Genomic DNA, 20,289 nt, shown 5'->3' with positions numbered 1-20,289 from the left:
ATTGTCTGTTGTGTTTCTATTCAGGTTCTTTTTGTCTCTTTTGCTAAAATTGTATATAATAGTCATTAGGTTATTGATATATAAGCAATAATAAATTTAAGGAATATTACAATTTGAAAACAAATGCACCCGAACGTGATGACAGCTGCAATTGCTAAATGCTAACTTTTAACATTGAAAATGCCATAGACACGCTAACGCGTTAGCATCGCTCCCGTTTTTAAGTTATAAAATACATCTATCAACTGTTTCAGAAGACCATAACAGGTCGGTTTAACATAGAAAAGGTAAATAATACTCACAGACGTATGCTCTTTAGGGTTTTAGCGGGGGAAAATTAAGCGAAAGAAATAAACGAAGCAATGACCGAAGCATTGCTTCAATCTGCGAACCACGCTTCGGTTGGTTCAAGGTTCAAAGCAAAGCCGCGCTGCAGAAAAGTTGATTAAGGATCCGCTGCAGGGTCTGTAATCAATGTAGAGAAATGATCATTTTCCTGACAAACACCCGCCAAAACAACGGCCACTCTGAAGGACCGATAACAGAATCGTTAAGCACAAAGCTTATTGATGTTGGTGGATCGAATCATTTCTTAACGATACCCGAAAGGAACTGGTTCTCGATACCCATCCCTACATACAACTGTGAAAGACTTAGTCAGTTTTTCTCCCCTGAGACGGTTGCTGAGCAGACACAAAACCCTGCTCAGTCAACCAGCAGTGAAATTCTATTATCATTGACATGTCCTTCAATATTTCTTTGTATGTCACTCCGAATAGCCAAAATCTTTACTGTTCTCAGCAGGCAGTGCCCATGTGCATTCAGCTGTAAACCTAAATGTATCCATGGCAGTAACTCTGATATACTCAGTGACTTCCTCCTTTTTCTCTCTTTGTAGCCCCAGCAGGAAAATCTCCAGTACCGCTTTTGGCAGGTAAGCTTCTCACCTGTGGGCCTGTTCATGCGTCAGCGTCTGTCTGGAACAAAGGTCATTAATTTGTCGTGTATGTATTAGTCAGTACTGCACATTTACTTTAGTTATCTGTGGAAGCACATGCGCACAGTCAAATTATCAGTTACTGTTTTCATATCAGTCCACTTTCCTGCAGTGGTGCTTCAGCGGCTGGTTAATTAGTAACTCCTTATTAGCTGAGATCATATACCTCCTTGTTGTTTTTGCCATGTCAACTCTGCTGTTCCTCTGCTTTGCATGAAGTGTTTTATATCTCACTCTTCGTGCCGTTTCTCTTCACAGTAACTAAGTTACAGAGACAGAGTGAAAATGATGCGTCACACCTGATCTATGTATTCAATATCAGGCTCTGCCTTCTCTCCCTTCTCCTTCTACTGTTTTATGTGATTGCTACTTCCACTTTATTGCTTTTTTCCCCTCCTCCTTGACCTAACCCTCACCTCCTATGACAACAAAGTAGAAATGCACCTTTTCACTTCATTGTGTCAGCATGAGAACAGGCTGGTGTAGTGACATCAGTCATGTGATGCAGTCAGGCGTACACACACCTGTGGGAGTGTCTGCCTGAGATTTCTGAAAGTTTTCCTCTTTTATTTATTTGGCACTGTCCCAGGGATTACACACTTATATTAACTATTCTGTCTTGCAACACACACACACGCACACACTCAGAAGTGTCTGTTTATTTTCCCCGACTGAAACTATTCCCAGCAGATTCTACCTGCTGAATGTGTGTGTCTCTGCTGTGTGTTTGTGTAGGCAACTGCTCCACAACAGCAACTTAAGCAGCAGTAACGGGAGCACTGAGGACCTTTTCCACGACAGCATTGACTCCTGTGACATTGATATTAATGAGAAGGTAAAAATATGTTTGTAGCCATTTGTCTTTGTATGCTAATACGTATTACATAACAGGGCCTCAATAGAGCTCTTTTCTGTAGCTGCTTATGCAGAGCAGCACGAACAGCGCTTGACATTTATAAGAAGTAGACTAAACTCATTTTTGCACACTTAATGGGAAAAAAAGGTTCTCTTCACTGTAAATCGTTGCAGATAATAAATGGCCATTTAAAAAAAAACAAAGGGATAAATAGAAGTAAGCCCTGTATAGGCCCTGAGGCCAGTTTGTCCTGGTGTTTATCCCTGGATTCAATAACACAAAGTGGATTAAGAGTCAGTGACTCCACCACAACTCCACCCTGGATACAATGCTCGGCCATCGCAGGGTACTCCCCCAGATAGTACCAGTTTCCAGCTGGATGGACTGGGATGATGCAAATTAAGAGTCTTGTCCAAGGACACAGATGGGTAGAATGACCAGAAAGTCTACATATTGGTCACCCAGTATAGTCCTTATTCAGATGAGCTAGCAACTATGAAGTATGATGACACAATATAGTAACAATATCAGTGTTTTCGTGTGTTGTTAATTTATGTCTTCAAACTGGACGTAACAAATGTGGGCATTTGTCCGGAAGCTCATCTCTGGGTACGATTCTCATTTCAGGTGTAAGTTGTTCTGGGTTCAGCCCCCTGACAAGCCACCAAATTTGTTAATCTGATTTAAAGACATAGCAGTTGAGGAACACGAAATGGAGCATTTCACCATTTGTTTTTAAACTCTGTTTAAACTTTGTTTTCAAATTACAACAAAAAATGATCAGTGAAATGTTTGGATAAGGTAACAGTTGATCACTTTATAGCCAACCAGAGGCAATGGGTCCAGTTACCTTCAGTCAGCCAATTAACAGATCTCTCCTCGCAGCACCTGAACACAAACATGGTGTTCATTATACACTGGCCAACAAATGCAACTGTACATGTCCTGTGACATTATCAGAGCTTTAATCTTAGTTGATGGCACAATAGTTAAAAGGAGTGTTTCAGTCTGCTTTGAGAACTGCCTCCTTTAGTAGTAGAAACAGTATACTGTTTCTTAATGATTGCTGTAAATGGACACTAAAAGACATTCAGGGACTTGGAAATGTTCATGTCAATCCTTGCCAATGCTAATTAGCTCATTCAGGTATCTGTTAGCTCTTCGTTGGCAGAGCACACCTGAATTAGCTGATTCAATTCTGGTAGAGCAGGAAGAGATGGAAAATGTGCAGGTCAAGGGGTTCCCAAGGACCAGGTTTGGAAACCAGGGTATATGCAATACTATGCATAGAATTGCATGCATATTTAATCTGCTTTGGGGCCTCATCTTGGCAGTCTGTGGGATGCAGTTTAAAATGCTCAGTACAAGTGCATTTGGGGCATAATTTGCTATTTACAGGGTGCATAATCTGTCTGCAAAGTAGTTGTATTTAGTCAGTTATTTATAACATGAAATTCAGAAAATGAAATAATCCATTCAGATTGTAATGCACAATTTTCAAGATGCGTCGCCGTCTTGAAACCGCAAGACATCTGGTTAGTGAGCCTCTCGTGCGTGTTTGGCGTCATTAGAAACACCTGCTCAGCTCTCAGATTTCCAGGGAGTGAAATGGCCTCTGGAGACGAATTCCACGCCGTATTAGAAATTAATTTTGTCGTCATTGTTATTAACCCACAAGGAATGAGAAGGAGTGCTGCAGTGGTGTGAATATTGATCTAAAGCCCCGGTCACATGGTGCTAATGAAAGACACTGATGCCAAAACTAAACAAGAAATCTGGACTTACGTTGATTTTCAGAGACATCATTTAACCATCGTCCAATTTCGTTCCTGTATGAATCCCAACGACAACTTCAATTTGTCCGTATTCCGTTATGCTTTTTGTCTTGACAGTTCCTCATTGTTTGCATAATTTCCGTACCGTCAGATTACAGTGCCAGGTCCCGTTACACTATAATAATCTGATAATTTGAGAGGGATTTCTCTCAAATTGTTAGATCTGTGCACAGTGTCAAAGTGTGTGAGTGGAGAACAGCCACCTGCAGTATAGCTGTATGGAGAAGTTTTGTATTTTTCCATCAGTGTTTATTGTTATCAGTTGTTTATTGATTTTGGACTTCTCTGAGCCACTGGTAAAGAAAAAGAAACTGTTTTGCTCTGTCTGTTCATTAAATTAAGATTTTAGGGGGGTTTTTTTTCCAGCAAGAGACAGCCTGATTTTAGGTACTTTTTCAAACCTAATTACTATGAATACTAATTTGTCTCCATCAGGTAAGTTTTCTGGAGAAGAAGGTGGCAGAACTGGAGAATGACACTCAAATGAGCGGTGATGTCAAGTCCAAACTCAAACATGAGAACACACAACTAGTGCACAGGTACAATAAGAAAACTGGCAGAAAAGGAAGCTGCCTTTCCTATAGTGCTATAATAAGAAATATTTGTCTGTTTGTTGACCCTCTCAGGGTTCATGAGTTGGAGGAGCAGCTGAAGGATCAGGAGACGCGTGCAGAACAAACACTGCTTGAAGAGCTGAGACGACAGCGAGAAGCGTACAGCAAGATGGACAGAGAAAAGAACACGCAGATAGAACTATTGTCAAACCGGTGAAAAGCATGCACAAGCGCTGCACCACTCAGATAAAACCTCTGCTTTTGTAAACGCTCAGGTCTGGTGACCACCACTAGTTGTTCAAGTGTATTGACATACAGAATATTATTTTAGATTGAAGCAGCTGGAGGAAGAGAACAGTGAGATGACTGCTAACATGTGCCGGCTCAAGTCACAGACAGAAAAACTGGATGAGGTATGTCTGTCTTTGTCCTTATTTGGTCTTTTAATTGCATGTAAAACATCTGGCTGATACTCTTGTTCAGAGCAGTTGTACAATCCATTCTTCATGAGGCATATTCACTGCACAATGCATGTCACATGAGCCCTTGCGCTCTACACTTCTGTTGGTTTCTCTTTCTGAGATGGAACACATGCGATTGTCAACACTTGTGCATATTGTCAGACACATGCAAAAGGTGTACATTTAATAAAGCCATGTCCAGGACACTGGAAAACTGTCATCCTTGCTAAGAGAAATAATGTTCCAGGTGCCCACCCACACTAGCCACTGCAGGTTTGGACCTGGGCACTGCTGTGAAGCAGACGACCCCCCAGCACTGCAGTGAAATGTGTCGGTCCAGTGACATTAATACAGTATCTCTGTGTTCTCTGTCTTTGAGATTGAGAGATACCAAGTAAGAGTTTGAACCACGAGGTGACTGGACACAAGTGTTTGACAAGTCTTTAGGGTCTTGATACTTTCTGTCTTACTGTATGGTGGTGAGACTTTGATAACCAGTGAGGACTGGAGGTCTTGCATTGCATTCGTCATTGTTTTCCCACAAAAATGGCCACACCCATGGACAGTATTTACAGTCTTTTTCAAACACTTCATTCTCTAACATAATATGATCACTGTATTTATTTATTTTTGTTAATCATTTGCATTATGCATTCTAACAAACTAGTATTCATGCTAGTCTTTTACAATTGATTTAAGTGATCCTGTTGTGGTCAACTGCGACTGTTTCAGCACCTTTATGATATTATCCCCGGAGAAGGGAGCAGTGTATTTAAAAGTTTTCTTCCAAAGTTAAGTTGTTTCCGGGGGTATGATCCAGCGCGTAGGTGCCTCAGTGCTGAAGACCTCAGTGGGTGGAGAAGGCCACCCACTGAAGCCACCCACTTGCAGATGTTTCCCCTCTTTGCATCTCTTCTATTGAGTGGCAACATGGGAGCCTCTAAACAACTCTTAAATGAACTGAAAACAAAGTTTGTTCAACATTATGGTTTAGGGGAAGGACACAAAAAGCTATCTCAGAGATTTCAGCTGTCAGTTTCCACTGTGAGGAACATAGTGAGGAAATGGAAGACCACAGGCACAGTACTAGTTAAGGCCTGAAGTGGCAGGCCAACAAATATCTCAGATAAGCTAAAGCGAAGGATAGTGAGAACATTTTTCAGTCTTAGTCAACCAACAGACCTGCTCCAAAGACCTACAACATGATCTTGCTGCAGATAGTGTCTCTGTGCATCGTTCAACTAGACAACGCACTTTGCACAAGGAGATGCTGTATGATACTGTAATGCAGAGGAAGGCTTTTCTGCGTACACGCCAAAAACAGAGTCACTTGAGGTATGCTAAAGCACATTTGGACAAGCCAGAGTCATTTTGGAATAAGGTGCTGTGGACTGATGAAACTAGAATTGAGTTATTTGGACATAACAAGGGGCGATATGCATGGCTGAAAAAGAACACAGCATTCCAAGAAAAACACTTGCTACCTGCAGTAAAATTTGGAGGTGGTTCCATCATGCTGTGTGGCCAGTGCAGGTACTGGGAATCTTGTTAAAGTTGAGGGTCACATGGATTCCAGTCAATATCAGCAGATTCTTGAGAACAATGTTCATAAATCAGTGACAGAGTTGAAGTTGTGCTGGGGCTGGATCTTTCAACAAGACAACAACCCTAAACACTGCTCAGAATCTACTAAGGCATTCATGCAGAGAAACAAGTACAACATTCTGGAATGGCCATCTTAGTCCCCAGACCTGAATATTATTGAAAATCTGTGGTGTGATTGTAAGTGGGCTGTCCATGCTTGGAAACCAACAAACCTGAGATGTTTTGTAAAGAAGAATGGTCCAAAATACCTTCAACCAGAATCCAGATTTTCATTGAAAGCTATAGGAAGCGTTTAGAGGCTGTAATTTCTGCAAAAGGAGAATCTACTAAATATTGATGTATTTTTTTTTCTGTTGGGTGCCCAAATTTATGCACCTGCCTAATTTTGTTTAAATAATTATTGCACACTTTCTGTAAATCCTATAAACTTCATTTCACTTCTCAAATTTCACTGTGTTTGTCTGCTATATGATATATTTAACTGAAATTTCTGATCCAGACAACAAATGATTTATAAAGGAAAATCATGAAAATTATCAGGGGTGCTCAAACTTTTGCATACAACTGTAAATGGTTGTTTTCAAGGGGTGGAGATGAATCAGTTGTTTGCCTTGGTAGTTGCCAGCCAGGTTCCAAGGTGGTCCCACAGTGTGGTGGATGCATGCACACACCTGTGCATATTTGCTTCCTTGACAACAAGTTTGATTGGAAAAATAATATCACGAAAGGACTCTCCAGCCCTGTCCAGATGAGATTAATTTTATATGCTGAGGTGGAGGAATGCAGAACATCTGTAATATTTACGGACACTGGGCCACATTTTGCAGCATTGTGTAAAAACAGGCGCAGATCTGAGCGCATAATTGGTCTTACGACAAGACACACGTGTGATTTATGAAACATTTGTATCTGACCAATCCCAGCGTACGAATGATCGGCTTTTGATAAATGCGGCAGCTGCATTTAATCGTCATTAGCATGTTACGCCCTTAAATATTCATGGTTCGGAAGCCTCGCCCACTGAGCTCAACATGGAGAGAAGAAGCACTGGGAAGAAGAAAAACTTTTCGGAGATGGAAATCAGCATCCTAACATCGGAGGTGGAGAAAAACAAACTTGTACTTTTTGGCTGTCTGAAAAGTGGAGTCAAAGGCGCTCATAAAAATGCTGTGTGGAAGAGTGTAACGGAGGCGGTCAACAGCGTTGCCGCAGAGAAACGGACTCTGGCTGAGGTTTGAAGAATTCTTTGACTTAACCTATGCCTAATGATTTTGAATCAGTCTTTTATGCACCCACAGTTAAAAACTTATGCCTGCTAATTGATTAAGAATTCTTTGCATTTAGGTCAAGAAAAAGTGATTTAAAGATTTAAAGCTGGCCACCAAAAAACATGTTGCGGCACTTAAGCGCAGCATTAGGAATTTTAATGTGCAATGATTAGTTGTCATGTTTAGGCTATTTACCGTATGTATTTTTATTTTACAAAGGAAGCAGTATCATTAAAAAGATGTTTGTTTTTTTTTATTAATTTTGTTTAATCCGTTTTAAGAATCCATTTTGATCTGTTCTGAATATGTGGCTCCTTATGCTTGGATGACAGCTGAGGTTTGTTTCATAATTATTTTCAGACTCAGACAGATTTTGTAGTGCTGCGCCGCAAATCCACAGACTCAGATTTGCGTACACGAGCTCAGACCAGACGTGAGCTCTGTCGTGAGATTCGTCTTAGCCTCCACTCACGTCCAAATTGATAAATACCGAAGATTGCGTAAAAATGGTGGAACGCACGTTTTCTGCGTACGTTCGTTTGATAAATGAGGCCCAATTAGTGGATGCACACTCAGTACTGGATTAAAAAAAAAAGAAAAATCACTGATGAACTCTAGTAATGATTGCTTAAGCCCACCTCCCCATATCAGATTAATCCTGTCCTAATAGATCTTTAGAAAACCAGATGTTTTTATGACCGAAACTGTATGTGGATGGCTCTGGAGTAAGGCACACAAAGCCTGAGTTCTGCGAACCTGTGCAATGTTCAGTTGTGCCGATCTTGCATCAGAAAGTGTTTTGTCTACTCTTCACATTTACCACATATTAAGATTTTTGTGTATTTCAACCAGTCACAAGAAAAATAAAAACTTCTTTTTTGTCTTTTATTTATTTTTTAACCTCAGGAAAAGCAAAGGATGACAGACAAGCTGGAGGACACCAGCCTACGTCTGAAGGATGAGATGGACCTCTACAAGAAAATGATGGACAAATTGCGACAGAACAGGCAGCAGTTCCAGAAAGAGAAGGATGCCATGCAGGAGGTGGGAGGCAGTTTTGTATCCAAACACACACCCCGGCACGGGGGTTTGTCCTTCTGTTTCCTTTCTTTCTGCAGTAGTGCTCACTTGCACGCCTACTCCTACAAAACACTGCGCTGGCGTTGCATAACGTTGTGCATTTGTGCTTTGTGTTGTGTGTAGCTGATAGAGGACCTGCGTCGGGAGCTGGAGCATTTGCAGCTTTTCAAGCTGGAGGCTGAGAGGCCTGGCCGCAGCCGCAGCTCCTCCTCCACGCTGGCAGACGTCAGCAGCAGGACCAGGGAGATGGAGCTGGAGCATGAAGTCAAAAGGCACAAGCAGGTAAGGATGAAAGGCATGAGGCCTCTCAGGAATGTTTGTTCACAGGAATTCTACTCTACTAAGCTACAATTATAAAAGCAACATGGCATCAGTAGCTGTGAAAGATACATAAGGCATGAAAGGGTTTTAAAATACCTTGGTGCTGTTTGACAGTTCCTGATAAAGAATGGATTTAATTGCACTGAAGGTGATGAAAGGTACACACACCTGTTGTGTAGCTGGATTCCTATTTAAATACCTCCGCTATCAACAAATGCTTTCTGTAAATGATAAATGTCAGTTGGGTGTTGTAAGTGATCAACAGTAGACGGTAGAGTTGAAAATGAATTAAAGTAAAAGATATGACTTTATCAATACATGAACCTCCGTATCACTCTAATTGTACTTTGAACCTCTCGATTTTATGTTATAAATCTGTTCAGTTAAGCTTTGTTCACTGCTACATCTGTGTCATTAACCTCTTAAATGGTTGATGATTCACAGTGAGACTCTTGTGAGACTGGTCATAGGAACACTAACTTCACCAGGTCAAAACAAAATCAGGTCCGTTAGAGGGCCCATGGCGATCGATTGATGCCGTGGACTGGGGATTCATAAAACTTGCAAAGCAGCTTTCTGTCCTCGTTGAGCTGTGTTGAAAGAAAGTTTTACTTATTAGCTCCTGATCTTATGACTTGATGACTTGTGCAGCCCTCTGTCTTTATGTGTCTGGCGGTTTGTGAATGGAGACTTTCTTAACCTTATGTTCCAGCACCTGGTGGTGTCTGGCACTCGGCTCCTTCCCAGTGTGATGGTAAAATTGCTTCTCTGATCTTTAACCCCTTGATTAACCACTAATCTTGTTTCAACAGCGTGAACTGGCCCCGGCTGAATTGGGGTCAGTGCTGTAATTCCCCTGCTGATGGTTATGTGCAGAGGGGGTAAAACAAACTGACTTCTTGTCAGCACTCAATTTATCACGCAGTGATCATAATACAGCAGACAATGCAGGGGAGCAGTTCTCTTCTGTAACACACACAATGCGTCTTATATGCTGTGGGCATGGCCAGAATGGATTGTTATTTTTCTAGGTTTCCTGCATATAACGTATAACAGCATGCACTGTGTGCAGTTCCATGTGAGTGAAAGTTATCTGCTGAGAGAGAGAATCAATGTCTAATTCACTCCTGCTGCAACAGATACTCATCTCTTTCTCTCTTTCTTTCTTTCTTTCTTTCTTTCTTTCTCACTCTTTATGTCAGGAGAACCAGAAGCTTAGGGAGCAGAATGAAGATCTGAATGGTCAGATCCTCAGCCTCAGCCTGTTTGAAGCAAAGAACTTGTTTGCCACACAAACGAAGGCCCAATCTCTGGCTGCAGAGATTGAAACAGCGACCAGAGATCAGGTAAAAAAAAAAATAAAATAAATATATATATATATATATATATATATATATATATATATATATACGAGGTCTATTAGAAAAGTATCCGACCTTTTTTTTTTTCTTTTTTCAAAAACCATATGGATTTGAATCACGTGTGATTACATCAGACATGCTTGAACCCTCGTGGGCATGCAAGAGTTTTTTCACGCCTGTCGGTTACGTCATTCGCCTGTGGGCAGTCTTTGAGTGAGGAGTCGTCCACCCTCTCGTCGATTTTTTTTTCATTGTTTAGGAATGGCTCAGAGCCTGCTGCTTTGTTTGATCAAAATTTTTTCAAAACTGTAAGGCACAACTGAGTAGACACCATTCGATAAATTCAGCTGGTTTTCGGTAAAAAATTTTAACGGCTGATGAGAGATTTTGGTCTGGTAGTGTCGCCGTAAGGACGGCCCACGGCGCCTGACGGCGAGTGGCGCTTCGAGGCGGCAGCGTCTCGCCGTTTCAAGTTGAAAACGTCCACATTTCAGGCTCTGTTGACCCAGGAAGTCATCAGAGAACAGAGAACTTTCAGAAGAAGTCGGCATGAGGAGTTTATTCGGACATTCCATTGTTAATGGACATTTTGTAATGAAAGAACGTGCGGGCAGAGTCGCATGTCGGGCCGGACCCGACCGCGGGGGGTCACCACAGCAAAACCACCTCCGTTGGAAACCTTAACGGGCAAGTTGGAACATGCCCAAGCTGTTAAACAATTTCTCAGTTGCTCACTTGTTGAAAGCCATCAAAAGCCGCCTGAATTTTACAAATGGTTTTCAACACGGAGGTGTTTTTCCTGTCGCGGCGCACACAGATTTGCCGAGTCGTCATGGAAACGACTCGGCGAATTTGCGCGCACGTCTTTCATTAAAAAATGTCCTTAAATAGTGGAATGTCCGCATAAAGTCCTCATGCCGGCCTCTTCTGAATCTTCTCTGTTCTCTCACGACGTCCTGGGTGAATTAAGCCTTAAATTAGGATGTTTTCAGGTCGAAACAGGCCGACGACGGCGCCTGGAAGCGCTGCAGGACGTCCCGCTCTGTGGGAAGTCCTTACAGCAACAGAAACACCCCATAATCTCTCATCAGCCGTTAAACTTTTCACCGAAAACCAGTTTAATTTCTCGAATAGTGTCCACTCGGATATTCGTCACAGGTCCAGAAAAAATTTTGATAAAGCAACGCGCGGCGTCTCGAGCAGCGTGTGAAACAAAGGAATTCAGCCGAGAGGGCGGGACCACATCTCACTCAAGGCCTTCCCACAGGGAAATGACGTCACCGACACGCGTGAAAAAACTCACGTATGCGCACGAGGGTTCAAGCATGATTGGTGTAATCGCACGTCATTCAAATCCATATAGTTAAAAAAAATAATAAAAGGGTCGGTGTATTATCTAAGAGACCTCGTGTACATATATATATATATATATATATATATATATATATATATACTCAACAAAAATATAAACGCAACACTTTTGGTTTTGCTCCCATTTTGTATGAGATGAACTCAAAGATCTAAAACTTTTTCCACATACACAATATCACCATTTCCCTCAAATATTGTTCACAAACCAGTCTAAATCTGTGATAGTGAGCACTTCTCCTTTGCTGAGATAATCCATCCCACCTCACAGGTGTGCCATATCAGGATGCTGATTAGACACCATGATTAGTGCACAGGTGTGCCTTAGACTGTCCACAATAAAAGGCCAGTCTGAAAGGTGCAGTTTTGTTTTATTGGGGGGGGGGGGATACCAGTCAGTATCTGGTGTGACCACCATTTGCCTCATGCAGTGCAACACATCTCCTTCGCATAGAGTTGATCAGGTTGTCAATTGTGGCCTGTGGAATGTTAGTCCACTCCTCTTCAATGGCTGTGCGAAGTTGCGACGACGAACTGGAGTCAGGTCGAGACCCCGATGAGGACGACGAGCATGCAGATGAGCTTCCCTGAGACGGTTTCTGACAGTTTGTGCAGATATTCTTTGGTTATGCAAACCAATTGTTTCAGCAGCTGTCCGAGTGGCTGGTCTCAGACGATCTTGGAGGTGAACATGCTGGATGTGGAGGTCCTGGGCTGGTGTGGTTACACGTGGTCTGCGGTTGTGAGGCTGGTTGGATGTACTGCCAAATTCTCTGAAACGACTTTGGAGACGGCTTATGGTAGAGACATGAACATTCAATACACGAGCAACAGCTCTGGTTGACATTCCTGCTGTCAGCATGCCAATTGCACGCTCCCTCAAATCTTGCGACATCTGTGGCATTGTGCTGTGTGATAAAACTGCACCTTTCAGAGTGGCCTTTTATTGTGGGCAGTCTAAGGCACACCTGTGCACTAATCATGGTGTCTAATCAGCATCTTGATATGGCACACCTGTGAGGTGGGATGGATTATCTCAGCAAAGGAGAAGTGCTCACTATCACAGATTTAGACTGGTTTGTGAACAATATTTGAGGGAAATGGTGATATTGTGTATGTGGACAAAGTTTTAGATCTTTGAGTTCATCTCATACAAAATTGGAGCAAAACCAAAAGTGTTGCGTTTATATTTTTGTTGAGTATATATATAGTAGTGTTCAGAATAATAATAGTGCTATGTGACTAAAAAGATTGATCCAGGTGAAATTGGGCTATTAGTAAAAAAAACTAGAAAAGGGGGTGTTCACAATAATAGTAGTGTGGCATTCAGTCAGTGAGTTTGTCAATTTTGTGGAACAAACAGGTGTGAATCAGGTGTCCCCTATTTAAGGATGAAGCCAGCACCTGCTGAACATGCTTTTCTCTTTGAAAGCCTGAGGAAAATGAGACGTTCAAGACATTGTTCAGAAGAACAGCGTAGTTTGATTAAAAAGTTGATTGGAGAGGGGAAAACGTATACGCAGGTGCAAAAAATTATAGGCTGTTCATCTACAATGCTCTCCAATGCTTTAAAATGGACAAAAAAAAAACAGACGCATGAGGAAAAAAAAACAGAAAACAACCATCAAAATGGATAGAAGAATAACCAGAATGGCAAAGGCTCACCCATTGATCAGCTCCAGGATGATCAAAGACAGTCTGGAGTTACCTGTAAGTGCTGTGACAGTTAGAAGACGCCTGTGTGAAGCTAATTTATTTGCAAGAATCCCCTGCAAAGTCCCTCTGTTAAATAAAAGACATGCAGAAGAGGTTACAATTTGCCAAAGAACACATCAACTGGCCTAAAGAGAAATGGAGGAATATTTTGTGGACTGATGAGAGTAAAATTGTTCTTTTTGGGTCCAAGGGCCGCAGACGGTTTGTGAGACGACCCCCAAACCCTGAATTCAAGCCACAGTTCACAGTGAAGACAATGAAGCATGGTGGTGCAAGCATCATGATACGGGCATGTTTCTCCTACTATGGTGTTGGGCCTATATATCGCATACCAGGTATCATGGATTAGTTTGAATATGTCAAAATACTTGAAGAGGTCATGTTGCCTTATGCTGAAGAGGACATGCCCTTGAAATGGGTGTTTCAACAAGACAGTGGCCCCAAGCACACTAGTAAACGGGCAAAACCTTGGTTCCAAACCAACAAAATTAATGCCTCGCAGATGTGAGGAAATTATGAAAACCTGTGGTTATACAACTAAATACCAGTTTAGTGAATCACAGGATTTGAACATAATAGTTTTGAGTTTGTAGCGTCAAAAGCAGATGCTACCATTATTGTGAACACCCCCTTTTCTACTGTTTTTTTTAACTAATAGCCCAGTTTCATAGCCTTAAGAGTGTGCATATCATGAATGCTTGGTCTTGTTGAATTTATGAGAATCTACTGAATCTGCAGGTACCTTGTTTCCCATGTAACAATAAGAAATATATTCAAAACCTGGATTAATCTTTTTAGTCACATAGCACTACTATTATTCTGAACACTACTGTGAAATATATATATATATATATATATATTTACAGCATTATGGATTTTTGAAAATTAGTTGAACCCTCTGGAGTCGAATGACGCGCCTCATGTCAGAAGTCACATGACCTAGTTAAGCAGGCATAGCCTAAAATCTGCTCCACTCTAAGGGTCTATTTGAATGCGTGTTGAAAGTGGAGACTTCACCCTCCAAACCACTTTTTAAATTTTGTTAATAGGCCAATTATGATTAATAATATACACAAGTTATTCTGGGATGATATTGTCATATTTGCTGCGCGTTTTGCAGACAGTAAAATATTTTTGCAAATTTATTAAGAATAAAAACACTAAAAATCACTTGTACATAAGGATTCACAGCCTTTGCCATGCAGCTCAAAATTGAGCTGGGGTGCATCCTGTTTCCACTGATCATCCTTGAGATGTTTCTACAGATTAAATGGAATCCACCTGGGGTAAATTAAGTTGATTGTTCATGATTTGGAAAGACACACACCTGTCTACATATAAGATCCCACAGTTGACAGTGCATGAAGACAAAGGAACTTTCTGTAGACCTCTGAGATAGGATTGTCTCGAAGCACAAATCTGAGGAAGGGTACAGAAACATTCCTGCTGCTTTGAAGGTCCCAATGAGCACAGTGGTCTCCATCCTCTGTAAATAGAAGACGTTCAGATCCACCAGGACTCTTCCTAGAACTGGCCACCCGTCTAAACTGAGCAATTGGGGAGAAGGGCCTTAATCAGGGAGGTAACCAAGAACCTGATGGTCACTCTGTCAGAGCTCCAGCACAGCCATTTTCAGATCTCTCCAGAGATGTTCAATCAGATTCAGGTCTGGGCTCTGGCTGGGCCACTCAAGGACATTCACAGAGTTGTCCTGAAGCCACTCCACTTGATATCTTGGCTGTGTGCTTAGGGTCATTGTCCTGCTGAAAGATGAACCATCACCCCAGTCTGAGGTCAGGAGTGCTCTGGAGCAGGTTTTCATCCAGGATGTCTCTGTACATTGCTGCATTCATCTTTCTCTCAATCCTGACTAGGCTCCCAGTTCCTGCTGCTGAAAAACATCCCCACAGTATGATGCTGCCACCACCATGCTTCACTGTAGGGATGCTGCCTGGTTTCCTCTAAACATAACACCTGACATTCATGCCAAAGAGTTCAATCTTTGTGTCGTCAGACCAGAAAATTTTGTTTGGTCTGAAAGTCCTTCAGGTGCCTTTTGGCAAACTCCAGGCGGGCTGCCATGTGCCTTTTACTAAGGAGTGGCTTCCGTCTGTCCACTCTACCATACGGGCCTGATTGGTGGATTCCTGCAGAGATGGTTGTCCTTCTGGTAGGTTCTCCTCTCTCCACAGAGGAATGCTGGAACTCTGAGAGAGTATCCATCGGGTTCTTGGTCACCTCTCTAAGGCCCTTCTTCTCCGATCACTCAGTTTAGACGGGCAGCCAGCTCTAGGAAGAGTTGTGGTGGAGCCGAACGTCTTCTGTTTACAGATGATTGAGGCCTCTGTGCTCATTGGGCCCTTCAAAGTAGCAGAAACCTTTATGTACGCTTCCCGAATTTGTACTCCGATACAATCCTGTCTTGGAGGTCTACAGACAATTCCTTTGACTTTATGCTTGGTTTGTTCTCTGATGTGTACTGTCAACTGTGGGACCTTATATGTAGACAGCTAAATTCACCCCAGGTGGACTCCAATTAAGCTGTAGAAACATCTCAAGGATGCAAACGGGATGCATCTGAGCTCAGTTCTCAGGTTCATGTCAAAAGCTGTGAATACTTATGTACATGTGATTTCTTTTTTTTCATGAATTTACAAACAGAAAATAAGTTTTTCACATTGTCATTATGGGGTATTGTGTGTAAAATTTTGAGGGGAAAAAATGAATTTCATCCATTATGGAAGGCTGTATGCGCATACACACACACACACAGTCTCTGGTAATAATATTAATGTTTCAACAGTCATGAAAGAGGACACCATGATTGTAATTTGTTATGACATTAAGTCAGACATATCGGCACACTGAAATTTTACAGTTTCCAAGCAAGAAAAAAAAAAAAAAATTCAACTCAACCATGCATTTGAAACATTTTATCCGAGTTGGAGCTTGTACTTTCCCACTTACAGACTCGTTGTGAACATAGCAACCACTCACCTCAAACTTTTATTTATTTTTTAATTTTGTTTTCCTTTTGTCATGCTCAGAATTTTGGCAACTTGCTGTTCTTGTAGCATTTCCACACATCTAGTTTTTAAGAGGAAAACAATGGTGAACTTTAGTTTTTATAGGTCTAGTCACCACGTAAAGATGATTGTATGTAGCTAAGAGCAACTGTAACAGAAGGTCCACCTACAACTAGGAATATTTTTAATAACCCGGATGAAACATTTCTGCTCCTCTCTCCTCAGTTGATGGAAGCTCTAAAAGAACAGGAAGAAATAAACCTCTGTTTACGGCAGTATATGGACAAAGTCATCCTATCAATCTTGGATCACAACCCCTCCATCCTGGAGATCAAGCAGTAGCAGCAACCCATCTGAGAGTCACACCTGAACTTTGTAGAACAAAGGTCATTCCAGCTGTCTGACAACCTGTAACCCAAGACCAGAAAAGCTTGCTTTTGAAACTGGAACATTTGAATGGACAAGCATCGCCCCCTATTGTTCAAGGTGAACAGACCTTGTGCACAGAGGGCTGTACACCCAGAAGGTTTTATGTTGGCCTGAAGAATTTCTCAGCCTATGGTTGCACACTGAATGGTGGTCATGATGCTGAGACTGTTGAATGTTATCTGCCCTGGTTTCATTCACTGTCACAACTTTAATCTCATGAGGCAAAACTTGAAATTCCAGTTAATGGCCTGTTATGTGCTCAGCAGCAGCAGGCCATAGTGTAGTACACTGGACACCAACACAAATTGGTACAAGGTGTCAAACCAGTTGTGGGTTCAACTGTATCCTTGTGTGTTAGTCACTTTGTTCACAGGCACGCTGTTTGGTGAGAGGTACTGAGGCACATTTTTCTGAGACGGGTAAATGTGTTGGTGAGCGCACACTGTATTGCCAAATGGTCAAACTGAAACAGGCCTGCAGCCGTCCAGTTTGCCTTTTTTTGGTCAAACTGCCACTCTTGTACATCACTCTGAAGAACCCACACCTTCATTCAGAATGAGGCAATGTTATGAGGATTCAGGTTGATGACACGTGAAAAGGTAAGTGTTGAGTGAGGGGGGAAAGAGTTGAAGGTGATCTGAGAATAAAAATACAAAGAACCCCTCAAGGTGAAACTTCATGTGGAAGGAAAAAGCATAAAGCAAGTGTGCCTTTCCTGAAGAGGGGCGACGTCGCATGATGAATCATGAAGGGTGAAAAGCGAGGTTTCTGTAAAGTTGAGGGTTAAATGAAGGCGATTTTTCTTTTCAATCAATCAATCAATCAATTTTTTTATATAGCGCCAAATCACAACAAACAGTTGCCCCAAGGCGCTTTTCCTTTAAGTGGTCTTCCAGAATCTTGCCATAGCATATGAAGTGTGTTGGATCATAATGGATAACCACTGGGATGTTACTTTGCAGAGCAGAAGGCGTGAGGAACATCTTAACTGTAAATTCGTGGCTGCTATTTATAAGCTTAAAATGATCTGGAAAGGTACGATTATGTTCGCAGTAGACCAGCTCTGCAAAAACATCTTCTTCCCATGTATATTTGTCTAATATATTTTTCTAGTCAGACTTTTTATCTACGCTTAATACGCTTAAGGGACAAAGTCACAGAAGTGAAATATTAGATTTCAGAATACGCTTTTAGATAAATGTATCTTAAAAACCTTCAGCGAAAGCATCTTGAAAACATCGTGTTTTGAGTCATACGAGATAAATCAGCTTTTTTTTATTCACTGTATGCTTTTTAAGATGCTGTTTGTAAAAGTCTCGAGTACAAATAAAATGCAGCTCAAATATTTTCTCACAAATTTCACTATCTCATACTCTAAAAATTAATTATTGTGTATGTACCTCAGCTCGTTATGTCATCTGGTCCCACATAACATGGTTGAAACAATATGTAATTGTAATAACTTGTTACAATTTGCTTTTGCCATTTAAACAACCATGTTATGTGGAATCAGTTCATAATAAAAAAATAAGGAAATATGATGTGTGTGTGTGTGTGTGTGTGTTTTTCAAGAAATCTTAAGTGTATTTTCAGTTGTTCTCATGACAGTTTTTTTTATATATATAACTTGTTGCAACTAAAACCCTAAGTGAATTTTCACATTTTCCATTGGCAGTTTTTTTTTTTTTTTTTTTAGATTTCTTGGAATAAGGTCTTGAAATTATTTAAGAAACTTACTTTTGAGAATTTTGAGTTTTTGGAGCAGTGCTGCCAAAGTAACTTTGAAAAGTTACTTTATTTACTTTTTACAGGTTACTTTTTTAGTTACTTTATACAGTTACTTCATTAGCAGCTGCGGACAACTTGTTGGCAGCTGCTGAATGTAACTAATTAAGTAACTAGTAATCTAACTTGGTTATTTTTAAGATTGAGTACTCAGAAAAGTAACTTAGTTACTTTGCTGTTTAGTTACTTTGCTGATTACTCAATCTTAAGAGTAACCAAGTTAGATTACTAGTTACCTTATTAGCTACATTACTTATTAGTTGCAAGTTGTCACCACGTCCTAATAAAGTAACTGCATAAAGCTGCTAATGAAGGAACTGTATAAAATAACTTTTCATAGTAACTGTGGCAACACTGATTAGGAAGTGTTGTATCTTTTTCAAATAACACCATCAAAACGAACGATGAGTCACAAAAATTTAGTTTCATCTCAAATATGACTCAAAAGGTTTCTGAGACTCTTTCACTTAAGATTTTTAAGCTGTGTTATCTAAATACAAGTCCTTATGTCTCACTGAAATTTTATTCAGTGATTGTCTTGCATTAAGACCAGATAAAATATTTTCACTAGAAACTGGACAAATGTACTTGGTAAGATTTTGTATTGTTTACAGTGAATCATACAGCATGTAAATGTACAGAATGTGTTATGCAATTAGTGTGTCACTGAAATGGTTTATTGCTGTCGTAATTCAATTAATCATCTTAGTAAAATCAATTCAGATACAAGACGTGAACCTGGAGACACTTTTTGGACTGGTTTAGTAATCTCAGTGAAGACTGTTTGCAGATTGGAATTAATGCCCCAATTTCTCTTTGATGCTGTTTGATACTGTAAATGTCATAAATATATAGACATATCTTTTTGTTTTTTGTTTGTGGCCAAAAAGAATTTTTGAAAAGCCAGTGAAGCTTCTTTGTAATAAATCTACACAGTATTCTGTATTATGACGAGGACATTGATTTAAAGAAGGGAAAATTTCAATCTGCTGTATTACAAATCTAAACTTGAGTTTTGCTTCCTTGCACAAATGTTTCTGGTCTTAACGTTTGCATGGTTCCTGTTTTCATCTTCTGTCTGTGACTTTCCAGGATGTTTTTCTAAAAGAAAAAAAGGTTACTGTAGATTTCCACACTTTGTGAAGCTCCACTTGTGTGATATTTTCTTGTAAATGTTGTACAAAAAAGTGATTTGTATTCATGTAACACTTTGTTCAGATAGATATTGTAAAAACTATTTTATACATTTGGGGACTATTAATGTACCATGTAGGAAAATGGCAGTGTGTTTTATGGTACACAGACTAGCATTCTGGGAATATTTTCACGTTTTTTCAAAAATATTTTGTCTCACCCAAGGGAATCAGTTTTGTAATCTGTTTCTTGATCAAGGAAGATCCAGTGCTTTCCAGTCTGCTTTAAACAGGCTTTTTATAGAGTAAACGTCTTCCTAACTTATAGTAAATGTGCACATTATGAGCAATCGCAACTTATTTATCAATATGTGCTCAGTCTTGCTTAACAAATCTTTTCACTCAACAATTTGTGCCATTCTGTATTTATAAAAACAAAAAAAATGTGAGAGCAGATGTCAGAAGTTTAGTTCTTGTCACACTTACATATTCTG

At 40.6% G+C, this 20,289-nt stretch overlaps 1 protein-coding gene across 1 annotated transcript in view; it reads left to right on the top strand.

Annotated features, from left to right (window-relative positions):
- The window catches only part of LOC117526610 (rab11 family-interacting protein 4B-like), a 38,115-nt gene extending 20,653 nt beyond the window's left edge, over positions 1-17,462 (top strand). Inside the window, 9 exon segments of the mRNA XM_034188667.1 lie at positions 899-934; positions 1,733-1,832; positions 4,124-4,227; positions 4,315-4,455; positions 4,574-4,655; positions 8,483-8,620; positions 8,780-8,938; positions 10,180-10,323; positions 16,674-17,462. Coding sequence (XP_034044558.1) covers positions 899-934; positions 1,733-1,832; positions 4,124-4,227; positions 4,315-4,455; positions 4,574-4,655; positions 8,483-8,620; positions 8,780-8,938; positions 10,180-10,323; positions 16,674-16,790 — 1,021 coding nt within the window. The 3' untranslated portion in view covers positions 16,791-17,462.
- Positions 17,463-20,289: the final 2,827 nt, after the last annotated feature.

The sequence above is a fragment of the Thalassophryne amazonica genome, chromosome 15 (assembly GCF_902500255.1).
Source record: "Thalassophryne amazonica chromosome 15, fThaAma1.1, whole genome shotgun sequence".
NCBI classification, from domain to species: domain Eukaryota; kingdom Metazoa; phylum Chordata; class Actinopteri; order Batrachoidiformes; family Batrachoididae; genus Thalassophryne; species Thalassophryne amazonica.
The sequence above is the reverse complement of the archived record's forward strand: the minus strand, read 5'-3'. Positions and strand labels throughout refer to the sequence as shown.